At 43.8% G+C, this 15418-nt stretch overlaps 1 protein-coding gene across 3 annotated transcripts in view; it reads right to left on the bottom strand.

The window, feature by feature from the left end:
* ADAMTS12 (ADAM metallopeptidase with thrombospondin type 1 motif 12) overlaps positions 1-15131 on the bottom strand; it is a 343919-nt gene extending 328788 nt beyond the window's left edge. For all 3 annotated transcript variants that reach the window (XM_043600301.1, XM_043600310.1, XM_043600321.1), the window contains exons 1-2: positions 14652-15131; positions 6872-7233 (exon numbers count right to left, since the gene is read on the bottom strand). In XM_043600301.1, the coding sequence (XP_043456236.1) occupies positions 6872-7233; positions 14652-14778 (489 nt within the window). In that variant the 5' untranslated portion in view covers positions 14779-15131. The remainder of the gene's footprint in view (positions 1-6871; positions 7234-14651) is intronic.
* Between the last annotated feature and the right edge of the window lie 287 nt (positions 15132-15418).

Here is a 15418-nt window from a genome sequence, read left to right as displayed (position 1 = left end):
CCAAGGTGAAGAGAAGTTTTAAGTTGTTATTTGTATCGTACCTTCCTTCCCCTTTATATGCAAACTTTCCAAAAAGTCTTACTGATAATTACAGTTTGGAGTCTGATGTGCTTTACAGAACTAAGAAAAGGCCCGACCCAGGCTCAGAAGAGAATAGCAAAGTTGGTAACAGTGTCCTCTTCCCAAAGTCAACATGATAGTGGCAGTCACAATGCTCTTAGGGTGATGAACCCAAGAGGGCCATAGAGCAGAGCAACATCACACTGCCACAATGAGCCAGTGCCCTGGGAACCCACTAGAAGTGATTTAGGGACCATTTAAGCAGACTGTACCATAGAAGTCAATAGGTGGTATTCAAGTCATTGTTTGGGTAATTGAGGAAATATAATCTCATTGTGAAGCCACAGCCTGGGGGAGGTCTACAAAAACTTGGGGCAGTAAAAGGCTAAATGCTGAAACAAACACATCCATCTATGCAGCCAGTATTCACTGAAGGTTTACTATCTAACATAGCTAAACATGTGTGAACAAGACAGGGTGAGGAAAAGAAAAGTTAAGCAAAAAATAAAAGAAAAGAAAACATCAGGTATCATAGGTTCTTTTTAAAAATAAAATGGGCAATGTGGTAGAACACTGGAGGTTTCTACTTTAGATTCAGTGGTCAGGGAAGATCATCAGCTGGGATCTAAACGATGAGAAGGAGCAGCTAGGTAGAAATCTGAGGGAAGAGTGTTCTAGGCAGAGGGAACATGAATGCAAAGGCGATGAGGCCAGAGTGTGCTTGGTACATTTGAAAGACAGAAAGGTCAGTGTGGCTGGAGGGCAAGGTGATGGGGCAGGAGGCCAGGGAGGTAGACAGTGACCAGGCCAGAGGGATATTGGAAGCTAAGACAAGACATTCGGATTTTATTCTGCTATGATGGGAAATAAGTAGAGATTTTAAGCAGTAGAGTGCACTGCTCTAGAAATGTGTTTAGAAGTCCAATCTGGCCACTACGTGAGAAATGGCTTGCAGGGAATTGAGAGGAAGTGGAGGAACCACTTGGGAGGTCAATTCAGTGGTGACTAGAACTGGGGCAGAGTTTCTCAACCTCAAAACTATTGACATTTTGTACCATACAATCCTTTGTCAGGGAGGGTCATTCTGTGGTTTGTAGAAAGTTTCCAACATCACTGGCCTTTACTTACCAGAAGCCCGAAGTAGTCATCCCTTCCCCAATTGTGACAGCCAAAAATATCTCCAGACATTGCCAAATGTCCCCTATAGGACAAAACTACCCCTGTAGAGAATGTGGAAGTGATAAGAGGGGTAGATTCTGCACATAGTTTGAAAGAAGAGCTGACAGGATTTGCTGATAAGAATTAATACAGAGTAGGAGAGAAAGAGATGAGTCAACCATAGGATGAGTCCATGGGTTTTGGCTGAACAACTGAAAGAATAAAGTTGACACGTACAACAATGGGGAAAATGGCAGGAGGAGGGAATCAAGAGTATTGCTATGAACATGTCATATTTGAGATTCCTATTTGGCATACATGTGGAAATGGCAAATACAGTTGGAGTTGCAAGGAAATATCAGAGTTAGATACACAAATTTAGTAGTTATTCACATACATGTACAGAGATAGAGCTAGATGATATAGATGATAGATAGATAGATAGATAGATAGATAGATAGATAGATAGATAGACAGACACAATAGATAATCATACAAATAGATGATTAGATAGATGATAATGATAGATAATGAATGAACCAAAGGACAGATGGTCAGATAAACTGACAGAGGAGTAGACAGCATTTGGGACTGGTCAGGATCACCTAACAGAGGATGAAGTTAGAGAAGAGGGAGCTACAGACAAAGCCCTGGGACACTCTAGTAGTTAAAGATATGGAAAGAAACAAAGGATGTTGAGACAGAACTCTCAGGGTGGTAGGGAGGAGTAAAACCATAATAATGCGGTACCACCTAAGCCCAGAGAAAAAAATGCATAAAAATAGAAATTGTGTCAAACGGTGCTGAAACATAAGTACAGTGAAAACAGAGAGGCACCCACTGGCAACACAAAGTTCACTGATGACCTGACTAGAGCAGTTTTAATGAGGTGCCCCAACAAGGTAGGTGAAGAGATTCAGTTACTCTTACTAAGCCAACAAGAGAACTGGATACTTTTCAAAAGTACTTAGAGCTGTTATCTACAACAGCATGAAATAGGCAGGGCTGACTAACGTAATTATCCGTGTTTTTGTGTAGGAATAGTTTGCAAGGGGGTTAAGGCAGTCACTGAAATGAAGGTTCTTGCTACAACTTTTGAGACAGGTTGGACACTTAAAAACCTATAAACAGTGTTTAGACACTAGAATTCTTCAAACTGAAAAGAAATCATAGATCATACTAATGAGGCATAAAAACTTAGGTCACAGCACAGAAGACTCTTCTCCAAACGTGCTCTGAATCAATAAGCAGAATCTCACCTGTGAATAAAATGTGGTCATCCCGCTAGGCGCCATCTTTCAGCAGTGGGGGAGACAGTGGGGCTCAGCGCAGAAGAAATTATCATTCTATCTGATTTAGAATCAAAAAACTCTCCAAACCAGAATACTTCAAGAGTAAATATGAGTAAACAAACAAAGGGAACAGATTTGCAAAAACGGTTTCACTGATTTTTCCCCAAATAAATTCTCTGACCCAGAAAAGTAAATTAAAAAAAAACAAAGCAATTATTACAATTCATTTAACAGCCTCATTCTCTATTCACGCTAACTACCCTATAGGTGAGATAAGCCCACTGGTCCATAAGGACAGCCCAACTAATGGGTGATACATTCGAGGACAATGTCTGGGAGATTTCCTGGTGAGAAATGCCATCAGAGTGAGATTTAGAATCCCTTCTAAGGAGCTATAGAATTCTCACCTTGGGAAGGAGAGAAAACCAAGCATCACGGACCTTTTACTCCAACCAGTCAACCTGGATAGGTGTCATGGGAAGAAGTGGAAGAAACTTATCCTGTTCATCGACTGGACTAACTGTAACAAACGTCAATTCTACAAGTTTATATATAAGTTTATATAATTCCTACCAAAATCTCAGCAAATTTTTGTGGTCAGACTATTCTAAAATTTATATGGAAAAGCAAAGGAACTAGAATTAAAAACACAATTTTGGGAAAAAAATAAAATGTTAAGAATCAGTCTACTAGATTTCCAGACTACTTACATAGCTATAGCAATAAAGATTCTATTGATGGAATAGAACACAAAACTCAGACTCACAAAAATATCTCCAAATGAATTTCACAAATGTAGAAACAATTCAAAGGAGGGAAGTTAGCCTTTTTAAAACAAATGGTGCTGGAGCAGTTAGACACTCATAGGCCACAAGAAAAAAAGAGAGAGAATGAACCTCTACCTAAGTCTCATATCTTATACAAAAATTTACTCAGAATGGATTATGACTTAGATACAAAATGTACACATAAGGAGGGGAGAGAGGCAGGAAGGAAATGGGTACGGCTGTAAAAGGACAACATGAGGAACTGTTTGTGATAGAAATGTTGGGCATCTTGACTATATCAATGTCAAACTGCTGCCTATGATACTGTGCAGTAATTCTGTAAGATGCTACCATTGGGAGGGACTGAGTCAAGGGTACATGGGATCTCTCAGTATTTGTTCTTACACCTGCATATGAATCCACAACAATCTCAAAATAAAAAGTTTAACTAAAAAAAAAAAAAAACTAAGAATAATACGTCTTTGAAAATTGTAATCCATCGTTGAGCTCAGATCAAGAAAGGAAATCTCAAGGTGCCAAAAGGGAAAAGGAAAGAGAGTTGAGGGGGAGTTGAAGCTGAGTGGCCCCCGAGAAAGAGAGCTATTTGGATTCGGGTCAGGATCTAATTCTCCAGTAGGGATGGGAATTGAGGTTAGGGTTTAGGATAGAGCCAAAAACCATATTCACTTTAATAAAGCCTGAGCTGAGAAATACTGTCCCTGACTGTGAACAAAATTTTAAAATATTTATTAAAATAAAAACATTACAAATATTTACTGACTCAGGTATCTGGGAGCCTAGACTGAGCCCTCGGTGGAGGTGGGGTACCCATGAAGAATCTGAACCCCAGTCCCATATCGTACACAAATGTGCAGGATAACATTTTGCAGAAAATCTCAGCTGAAATACTAACAACAAAGTAGTCTGGAGCAAATCCGATAGGGTCCCTGGCAATAGCAAATCCAAAACCACCCCACTGGAATTCTCACAGGTAATGACTCCCACTGAGGATCAATTCTAAGTCTAATTGATTAAGTCTCTCCATCAAAAAACTTAGAATGGAACAAATCAACTAAACTGTTCAAAAAAAAAATTCTGTAACTTTAAGGTTATAAAGACTTCAGAGGAGAGAGAGGGTGGTGAGAATGTTAAAGATGACCAAGGAGGGGCTGCTGGGCAGGACATGGGCTGACTGAGAGCAGCTCCCAAGAGGATGGGGACCAGAGGTGTGTGGAAGGTATTAAATGGAGGAAGGAGGCCATCCCACACCCTGTCATGAGTGACCTTTCTTGGGTCTTCAGTCCGCAACCATCTGAGCCTGCTCCAAGGGACACTAAATAGACCTTAAATTTTAGGCAACTCTAAGAGAACACAGCCTCCAGCATTACGATGGCTATATCTAAAGCAAAGAATATGCCAGCCCTGAGCCAGAGGAAGGAAAAGCTCATGTCTTCTTCTACATGACAGTGTTTTCTTCCTCAGAAAGCTTTCCCAAATGCCACCTCTGTCCTTAGGAATGGTGAGGGGCTTAAAAGCCAATATACATCCTAAGCCTGCCATCCTGTGAATTTGAGTGTGGGGTCCTGTTTTGGTGAAAAGGAAAATAAATATCCCAGAGGTCAGATCCCAGACAAGTGATCAGGGGAAACCAGACACAAGGCCAACCACTATCCTTTTGATGAGAAGCACTGACGATGATGGCACACGAGCAAATGAACTTGAAGCCAGCCAGTTCGTTATGTTCACAGAAATGAAAGAAACTCATTTGGATTTTACGGCTTATTTTATAACTATCATTAACTGTTCAATTCTGTGTGAAAGGCTCAAAACTAATCCCAGTAGATTGCTTCTTCTGACGAAATCATTTAGTGATTTGAATCTACAAGCTTCCATCATCCTGGCTACCACATTAGTCCATTAGTTAATATTTGCTTCTTTGTGCTCCTGTACTTAGAATGAATCTGGAATCTGAATCTGAAAATGCCCACATGGTACTTTGCTCTGCTCCCTGGGGCCATTTGAAATTGAAAAGCTCCCAGCATTCTGTTTCCAAGCCTGACATAATGCTAACCAGTGTGCAATCTCCCTTAGAAAGCACAAGAGGAAAAGAGGGGGCAATTGAGAGCAGCGGTTCTCAGCCCTGACTGCATGTTAGAATTACTTGGGAAGAGCTGCCACTTTAGAGTAATATTGACTAATGTTGCTAATTAATACCTGCTCACACTAATTCATTGGCTGTCAACATTTACTACACATTAGAATTTTCTTGGGAGCTTTAAAAAAATACTGATGTCTGCGCTTCACCCTCAGACCAGGTAAATCAGAACATCTGGGAAGAGGGGTGGGGAACGGGTACTTTTTAAAAGCTCCTGGGTTGATCCTAATGTTCGATCAGGGCCAGTGCTTCTTAAACTTTACTGAGCATCAGAATCTCCTGAAAAGCTTATTAAACCAAGGATTTTAAATACGCAGGCAACAGAGACAGAAAGTAGATTAGTGGTTCCCCAAAACTAGGGGAGATGAGGGGATTGGGGGGTGCCTGGTAAGGGGTAGAAGGACTCAGGCTCAAAATAACTGCCCAATAAAGTTATTCAACTTCTCCAAGCTTCATCATCTAGAAAAATAACAAAATGGGGGGTTGGGGGGCAGAAGAGGACAATGTACATAAACCACCTCATAAACGACACATTCCAGTACCTGGCATATTGGAAACATAAAAAAAAAAAAAAAAATGAAAACGACAGCCAACATCCATTGACTGTATTATTTACCAAGCGTTCTTCTAAGTTTTATATATATATATATATGTATATATATAAACTCATTTCATTCTCACAATACTGTACTATAGGGGCCGGTAAATTTTTTCTGTAAAAGTCAGAGAGCAATTTTTGGGCCTCGTGGGCCATACAGTCCTTATCCCAACTACTGAGCTCTGCTGTTGTAGTTTGAAAGCAGCCATACACAGTATAAACACATGAGCTTATCTGTGTTCCCATAAAACTTTATTTATAAAAAATAAGAGGCAGTCCAGATTTGGTCCGTGGGCCATACTTTGCCAACCCTTTTTCTATGAGTTGGGTACTGTCATTATCTCCACTTTACAAACAAGCAAAGGCACAAAGGGATAAACGGACTGCCTAACTTCCCACACCGAATCTGATTACGAAGTACACATAGTCAGCCATTATGCCATAGCAGCTACTCACCACTGGTAAGCCTCTCAGTCCAAATTCAGGTTTTCCTAACTCCAAAGGGCTGGCCAGCCAGTCAGTCACAATACCCTCCGAGCCGCCGCAGAGACTGAAGACCCACCTCCAATCCTCCCCTCCTCCCATGCTATTCCCGGTTGAACCCTCCCTGCTCTGAACCCTCAGTGCCTTGACTCTCCATACCTCCCAGATCGATCCACTTTTTATGTGATTTTCTGCATTTCTCCCCAGCCCATTTGGCAGCCTGGACCACGCTCATCACAAGTATTCAATGTGCATGTGCTGAATGTGTCTGTGAACCCACTGGTGCTGGACATGCAGGACGAGACTATAAGGGCCTGGGGACAGAGAAGGGAGGTAGGTGATGGACCCGGGCACTCACCAGTCCCTGGCAGGTACTGAGTGCTGCAACCCCGATTCTGGTGCCCTGTTGCAGAACTGTGCCCCTGAGATGGCAGGGGGGTGCCGAGGAAGCCACCATCTTAACACGGGAAAGATTTCCGTATCTCCTCTCCACGATATAGCTTTTGGAAAGAAATCCCTGATTGACTGACAAGTTGAAGAACAGGTCCTTCTCCTCGTGGGAAATTCTATAGTACACCCGATCCTCTGGGCCATCCAAATCTCTCTTCCTCCTGTCGCTGGTGATGGGATGGCGCAGGCCATGTGATAGAAAATGCCCACTGGCATCTACGCGGACAGGAGCCACCACGTGATATTCTGGCAGGGCCTTGACAAAATGCGCTGAAAGAAAAGGACACAAAAAATAAAACCGAGGGAATTCCCTGATGAGTCTGTGGCAAGGTGAATGCTCTGCTATTTGGAACTTAGACCTCAGCTCGCGGAGTGCAAAGTACCACTGCTGGCTTGAAGTTTACAGATTGTGTCTACCACGCACGTACTGTCAACAGTAAATTCCCTGAACAACTCAAATTGACTCGGGGCCCCTCCTTGACCACACGTGGCAGTCTGCACCAACACGAAGGCACAGCTCTGGAAGGCAGATGCTTTGCAGGAGACAGATTAAAATGAGAATTAATGCATGAGTACTGTTAGGAAAGGGGCAAGGTCAGTATAAGGAATATTTCATATTTCGAGGCTTGAGTTCATTAGTACAAATCACAGAGCTTGGCTGTTTATTACAAAGAGCTTAAACACCTCAGGAACTTCCCATTAACTCAGGTTAGAGGGAAAATGAAAAAACAGCTAACCCACCGTACACACTGACAAACTTCACACCCGTTGCAGCCTAAGTGTTCTGCAACGTAGCAAAGGCTGCTTAAAGAAACTTGGATGTTTATTTTTATTTTTACAAAACACACAAAATAAAAGGGTAAGATGAACCCTGCCACTTTAAAAAATGCTAGACGGGAACACTCGTCTCTGCCACACACAGGGACATAGGCCTTTTGACTCGTTTGTGTTTAAAGTCCCCGCCCCCTCCTCTTCATTCTGATGTTTGAGAATAACAAGGAGTCTCTCTAGCAGGGGCTAATCATCACTGGGGATTACAGGCTACTTCCAGCAAACCAGTAGCCACTTCGTAAAATAATCTTCTGCTTTAGAGGGAAAAAAAGGAAAGAAAAGAAAAGAAAAGGAGCAAGGAAGGAAGAGAGAGAGAAACAAATTCCACTTGCCACCTCCTAGATGGATTTCTTGCACTTTCTAGCTTGCGTTGCTTTGTTCGTATTACCGCCCCAGCTACAGTGTCTTTTGCACTTTCTACCAATACTCTGTGCATTCCCATGTATGTTTTAAGTCTCAACTCCAGTTCCCCCTCTTCTTTCACTTAAAGTCCCCGGTTGAAGTTCTTTCTCCCTCCTTTGGACCCTCACCCAAGGCCTTACTTCCTGTAGCTCCCAGAATGGTCTCATTTTACAAGGCCTTTTGTTCACCACACTTTATTCCCAAAGCCTCTGGAGCCTAGAACCTTGCACGTGGCAGCCTGGCTTGTAACGTGTTGCTGTATCAGGGAGTATGTTTGTGGCTGGTTCATTATAAGAACTGGGCTTCATGGAATACATTTATAAAACAGCCTCCCCCCCACCCCACCCCATCCCACCCCACCCTCCCCCTGCCAGACAACTGCCTTCAAACACACTTTGTGAAATTGTTCACTTCTGCCTTGGATGAAATATGGGCAGAGCACAGAGTTTTCACTCTTAGGTACTAATAAACAGTCTCAATGTTTAGGTGTAAAAAAATCCAGACCCATTGCTTCTAATTGCAGCACTTAGGAGCAATAGATCCTAGCAACATGGAAAAATCTTTAAAAACAATGTTCACTGAAAAATAAGAAACAATACAAGTGAATGCAGAGCCATCTACATCAATGGAAAATACATGCACACAAAAACAATAATACAAAGTCTGCCAGAACATATGCAAAAAAATACATATGGAACCCATTAAAATGGTTTTCCATGAGGAGGAATGGGAGTGGGGACAAAAATGCATAAAAAAATAAAACCAGAAAGGGGTTTTGCACAAAATGATGACGCTAGTGTGCCATGACCTAGGAGTCAAATTGACTCAGTCCTCTGTACTGCCTACTCCCCAAGGAATATCTGGACATCTTCAATATCAGAGTTTCACTGCCCTTCCAAGTTCAGACCTTAGGAGAGGAAAGGCCAGGTTAGGTGGGGCAAGGGTGGATGTGGTTGACTTCCACAGTATTATTCTCAGTTACTCTTCTCTTCTACTACTCATGGCAACACCTCTGGCTACCCCAGGATGAGCAGTGGATGGAAGTTAAGGGCAGAAAAAGTCTTATTTAATGGAGTATAGCCATCATCTTGCAATGGGACCAGCAGTCCCATTGGACTGGTCACTGCCCAGATGCTGACTCTTCTCAGGAGAAGTTCCGTGTCCCTTATAAGACCTGTCTCTGAACATACATCTCAAAGAACTCACCATGATTTTTGAAAGTATAAAATGAAAGAAAAAGCTTGCCTAAGCTCTAGCAACTATTGTTCAAAGAATAAAGAAGCAAACAAATTTAGAGCCTTTGACCTAGTTGCTTTTGATCTAATGGATTTTTAGGAAAGCCAACATAAGCTGGCTATATAATCATGTAATGATAATAACCACAGTAACCATTTCATGACCACCTGCTATGATCCAAGTACCACAGGTCTCTTCTCATTCAGTACCCACACAACCTGTGATTCACAGATTCAGTGAATTCCCTTTTCATAGATGAAGAAACTGAGCCTACGAGAGGGCACAGAGTCAATATGCAACATTATCCATATTGAAATCTCACGGTTCTTCTTTCAAAGCCACGTTCTTAGCCACTTCCCTTCGCGTACATAAGCAGTGCACTTGGCAGAGAGTATGACCTAGTAGAAGTGATACTACCACTGCCCCCTGCCCGCTCCTTCCCCAGGGATGATGATCTGACAAGAAAAGAATGGCTTGACTTCTTTAAGACGCCTCAATTTGCACAGCAATAAATGGAGATAATAACTGCCTATTTATCAGGTACAGTAATGAGAGATAAGACTAGTTTTGCCTCTTCATTTGACTGCAAACCAAGTAGCGAAGCCATGGCAGCCCATAAGTGTGGGCAGAAATAAGAGGCCACGTACATAAGGGGTGTGACTTATGTGGTGGCCCAACTGCACTTGCCTCACCTACACAAAGGCGTAATAACAGTATCTACCTACCTTCTAGGGTGGTTTTGAGGATCCAGTGGATTAATATATGTAATGGATTTAGAAGAGTGCTCGACAAATAGCACTCAATAGCTACTACTAGTATTAAAGATAGAAACTTGGCCACCAAGGATCACCATGGCCATAAATAAATGTAACCTCCAAGCAGAGACAGGGGAGAATCCCATGCTCACCTTGGCTTCCTCTCGGTAGGTACTCAGTTTGGAAGATGAGATAGCTACGACCTTGGCCAATAGAAAGCCCAGCTCAGAGGAGATATGACAGGAATGGAGAAATAAAATGTCAGGAAATAATAAGAGCTCCTCATTTTTACCATTTCTATGGTTAAGCACAGCATTTAGAGTATATCAACTTGGTTTTATCTAATCTTTACAGTTCTCTGGGACAGGTATTATTAAGTGTCCCTCATCTAGCCTTCATTCCCTCCACTGTAAAAAGACAATGAAGAGGGGGGCACCTGGGTGGCTCAGTCGGTTAAGCGGCCGACTTCGGCTCAGGTCAAGATTTCGCGGTCAGTGAGTTCGAGTCCTGCGTTGGGCTCTGTGCTGACAGCTCAGAGCCTGGAGCCTGCTTCAGATTCTGTGTCTCCCTCTCTCTGACCCTCCCCTGTTCATGCTCTGTCTCTCTCTGTCTCAAAAATAAATAAACGTTTAAAAAAATTAAAAAAAAAAAAAGACAATGAAGAGGGGTGAGGATTCATTCTGGGGCAATCTGACCCCAGAGCCCACCCTTCTAACCTCTGCCTTTGCTGCTTCTCAAGCATCTACCACTGAGACCAGATGTCAAGGTGGGGCGTCAACAGGGCTGGGGGGAGGGGCGGGGACTGAGACTCACTGTAATCACATTACCATCTGCAGGTTTATGGAAATACATTATAAGCCCTAAATACTTGGATTTGCCTTATTGAAAATTAGACTTGAAACCCTTGGTCACAAACATGGATGATACTTCATGAGAAATCTGAGTGAGCCTGTTGGCACAAGTGCTTTTGAAAATACACAACACCAAGCGATCTTTCACCCTCTGCTTAGAAAGAAAGGAAAGAGGTGAGAGACTATTTACCTGCCAGATTTTATAGCTTAGGTTAAATCTACACTTACCCTTTACTTTGATTATTTTCATCTTAGAGAACAATAAATTTCTAAGACTCTTAATAAAAAGCGCAATGAAATTCTGTAATAGTTCATTTTCATAATTCTCTTCCACGGGTTGTTGTAACCTTTCAAATATACTTTTATCATAGAAAACTATACGTGTCAAAATGTGGTGAACAGTGTTGATCCCCTCAAAGTTGTAAAGTACAACACACAAGGTTGGATTTTCTCACGAACCCTACGACAACTAACCTCCAGACCATAATTGCTTATGATAATTAACACAAATAAAATATTAAAACGGTGAAGTCTCTTCTTTCATTAAGAGAATATATGAGGGGCGCCTGGGTGGCGCTGAAGTGTCAGTTAAGCGTGCGACTTCGGCTCAGGTCATGATCTCACAGCTTGTGGGTTCGAGCCCAGCGTCGGGCTCTGTACTGACAGCTTGCTCAGAGCGTGGACCTTGCTTTAGATTCTGTCTCCTTCTCTCTCTGCCCCTCCCCCGCTCGTGCTCTCTCTCTCAAAAATAAATAAAATTAAAATAACTAAAATTAAATTATAATTAAAAAAATTTTAAAGAGAATATATGAAATAATTTCCTTCCTTATTTTTTCAAAGAGCATAGATACATGACGAGAACATTTGTCTTGAAGTACGCTTGAAACGCTTGTCTTGAAACACTCCTTGTGTTCTTGCAAAACCCATGCAGCAGAAAGCATATCTCCACCACGGGATAAAGTGCCTGCCCTGTTGATTTCAGAGTCTCCAGGAGCAAAAGAGACCACAGAAGCAGCTAGTGACTTGCAGACTGTACAAGGGATAAGGACCCCAAGGGGCTGTCACTGGCTGTAGAAGAGAGGCAGTATGCTGTGTACAAGAGCAGTATTTCCCATTGTTCTGATACTTAGTTGGGAACCAAGACATCTTGTGGAAGGCACTGCACGTGTATCTATATCACAAGTGAGCGATGTGGAAAGAATACTGGGCAGAGTTTGTCAAATCTGCCATTTTTGGTCCCAAGAAAGATTGGATTTGCCTCCATGCTCCTTCCCAGGGCTAAAATCCTGCCTCTGCCCAACCCTTAGAACTAGAAAGAACGTTAATGATTATATGGGACTAGAATGTTTCCAACTGTGGGATGTTGTGTAATTCCTTTCACCCCCCTGGTGACAGTGGCATTTAATAGGTGCTGACAGACTCATCTTCTAGCCCCTCCCCCTCTTCATCTGTAAAAAGAAGGATGGAAGACATGATATATGAAGTGATTTGCCAGTTTAAAGGTTCTGAACTTGGGTGCGATTCAAAAATGTTGTCAGAGTAGAAATGGAAACTGGGAGTTTGGCTCATTGTGAAATGGCAGGCTGGTCATTTGGGGCAAAAACCAGGTCATCCTATTACCAAGAAACCTTAGAATTTTCTCATCCCTTCCCTCTACCTCTCTCCTTCTCTACACCCCCCCCACCTCAGTTTTTCTCCCTCTCTCCACTCAGTTTTAAATAAAGCCTGCTCAGAAATTTCTGTTGTACCAAATGCAGATTACTTGTAAATCCACTGGTGAGTTGATTAAAAACAAATATTCTGGAGAAAAGTCTTTTAAAAACAAATTGCTTTTAAAACCTAAATACCCACACATCGTTAATAAACTCAGGGCACTTCACAGCTATTTTTCAATATCAAATACCCTCAGCACCTAATCCCAATGGTAACCAAGGAAAACAACCACCTCTCACCTTCCAGACAGGAGAGAGCAAAGCCCAGTAGTGTCTGCTCTATACTAAGCTGAATTCGCTTACAAAGTAGATCTGGAGCAAGGGGAGCTGCAAACCAACCCAGGAGAATGTGTGTCTTTGAACCAAATCATCTCCAAATGCCCTGGGAAGTGCTCACAGGCTTTGTTTGTGCTGCCAGAAGAGAGACTTTTCACAAAGGGGCTGTTTTTCAAAGAAAAACAAACGCTGCTATTTTAAACTTGGGGGTGGGAGATTGTATCTGGACCGTTTACACAAGCAAGTGCTGGCTGATTGACATCTAACCCCGGTGGTGTTTGGGCTCCAGCTTCCAAGGAAAGCAAAGGGACTTGTTTCTGATGGCTCTTGAAGTCACAGCAGATGAGCTCTCAGCAGTATTAGAACTTTGCAACGTAGGCAGAACCCTGTGTGGAAATCCTCAACAAAGACAAGCTCGTGATGTCTGCCACCCAAGTGGTCTTGGGGATTAAGGGGGTCAGAATGCTAGGGAAGCTTCTCAAGACTGGAGCACAGTCAGCAAACACAGGACTTAATGGATGTTAAAGCAGTGCTCTGTGTGTGTGTGTGTGTGTGTGTGTGTCTGTGTGTCTGTGTATGTCTGTGTATGTGTGTGTTGTCCCTATTATTGCTGAGAGGCCAGCCACTGAAGCCAGGCTACCTGGGTACAAAACCTCACTCCACTGTGAGCTGGGCCAATAAACTCACCAAATTTCCTCATCTTTAAAACAGAGGCAGTAACAACAGTCCCTGAACCCCAGAAGGCTGTTGTCAGTGGTTGCTGGGCTGACACATACAGGGTGCCTTAGCAGTCTTGGTGCAGGGAACTTTCTCCAGCCACTCAGGCCTTGATGGAGCTCTGTTTCTCCTAGACGGCCCAAGGAACTCCCTACCAAATGGGAAAGTGTCTCTGACCCTTCCAAGTCCAATAAAAAAGCAGAGGAAACAGTGTCGCTCTGCTCAAGGTGTTAGGCTTAAATAACACCAAACTGTCATCATACCCTCTTCCAGTGTTTTCTATAGCATTATGAGTTTCATGACATTCAGGAGATGCAGCCAGCTGTGATCAAGAAGGCAGGACAGAGAAAGGTGAGCCCCTAAGGTGGTAAATTCTCCCCCAAAAGAACAGTTATTTTTAAAACACAGGCCTTAATCTTTCCAGGAAACCAAAACACAGCCAAACTCACTCAGCAGGGGGCCAGAATCACATTTCCCCTCCCCTGTCCAGAGTTGAAACTAACTAAAAATACTGCAATGACTGCCAGTGGTGATTGGAACTCAAAAAAAAAAAAAAAAAAATCATTTTCCGTGTTCAGAATTTGAAAAATAGAGGATTGAAACACTGCAGCATTGAAAGAGAAGACAAAAGGGGGGCGTTACCAGCTATCACTTGGGTCTTTCCTGCCTCAGCGTTGGTGTGAAAGAGATCCGGGATACTCGCCTTTCAGTAAGAATTAAGGAATCACCACCTTCAACAATGAATTCCGAGACACCCTATGTCACTGAGCTCCCAGCCTAGATTTCCTTACGACTCAGCCAAACGGCTTTGCAGAGTTCAGCCAGTGGGGGAGGGGATGGGGAAGCAACCAACTTTCCACGCGTCTCTCCACCACGGTTTTCAAAGGAGATAAAGAAAAGCCACTAACCTTGCCTCCTGTCCGGGAAGTGCACCGGGCCTGGCTGAGCTTGTGTCCCATAGCAAAGGGCCCCAAAGTTAAGGAGGTGAGCTACAACGGAGAGGTTTGCAAGCCAGCTCCTCTGGGCACATGGCATGATTCAGTTGTTGGGGAGAAGAAAAGTCGACGAGGTTTAGCTCTCAGCTCAAGAAATCAAGTCCTCGCCCGTGGCCGAGCAGGAAGATGCAGGGGTGCATGGTCCAGGAGTGGGACGGAGCGGCTGCGAAGCTACCCACGATCTCCTTTGGCTTTTTTAAGCAGAAAGGGGCTAGTTACCTTGATCCCCCTTCCCTCCTGAAAGGGGAGCGATTCGACTGGCAGCGCCCGCTTTCCGCGGGGCGTGGAACGGGTCAGGGCGGAGGGGGCAGCCCACCCAAGATCCCCACCCCTCCGCCTTCCGCGCTCGGCCTCGCAGCCAACTCCGCGCATCTTCCTCGGGCCTCCCACCCCCGCGCTCCTCCGGCCCCGCCCAGAGCCCTGCCGCGCGGGCCAAATAGGGGGAGACCCGGGAGAGCCGCCCTGGGCGGGACTGCGAGTGAGAGGCCCCCCAGGCCGGCCCTCCCTGGCTGAAATACAGGCCGAGAGTGCTGGGCGCCGAGCTGGGGCACGGGGGACCCCACTCCCTCACCCTCCCCAGCTCAGTGCTGCCCCCTTGGCTGTCCTTCTCGGCTCCGGCTCCGTTTCCCAACTTTTCCTGACCTGGCTCTACCAAGACCCCTCGCTCAGCCAGACGTCTC

This window comes from Prionailurus bengalensis, chromosome A1 (genome assembly GCF_016509475.1).
Source record: "Prionailurus bengalensis isolate Pbe53 chromosome A1, Fcat_Pben_1.1_paternal_pri, whole genome shotgun sequence".
Classification (NCBI taxonomy): Eukaryota; Metazoa; Chordata; class Mammalia; order Carnivora; family Felidae; genus Prionailurus; species Prionailurus bengalensis.
This window is presented reverse-complemented; position numbering and strand designations above follow the sequence as displayed.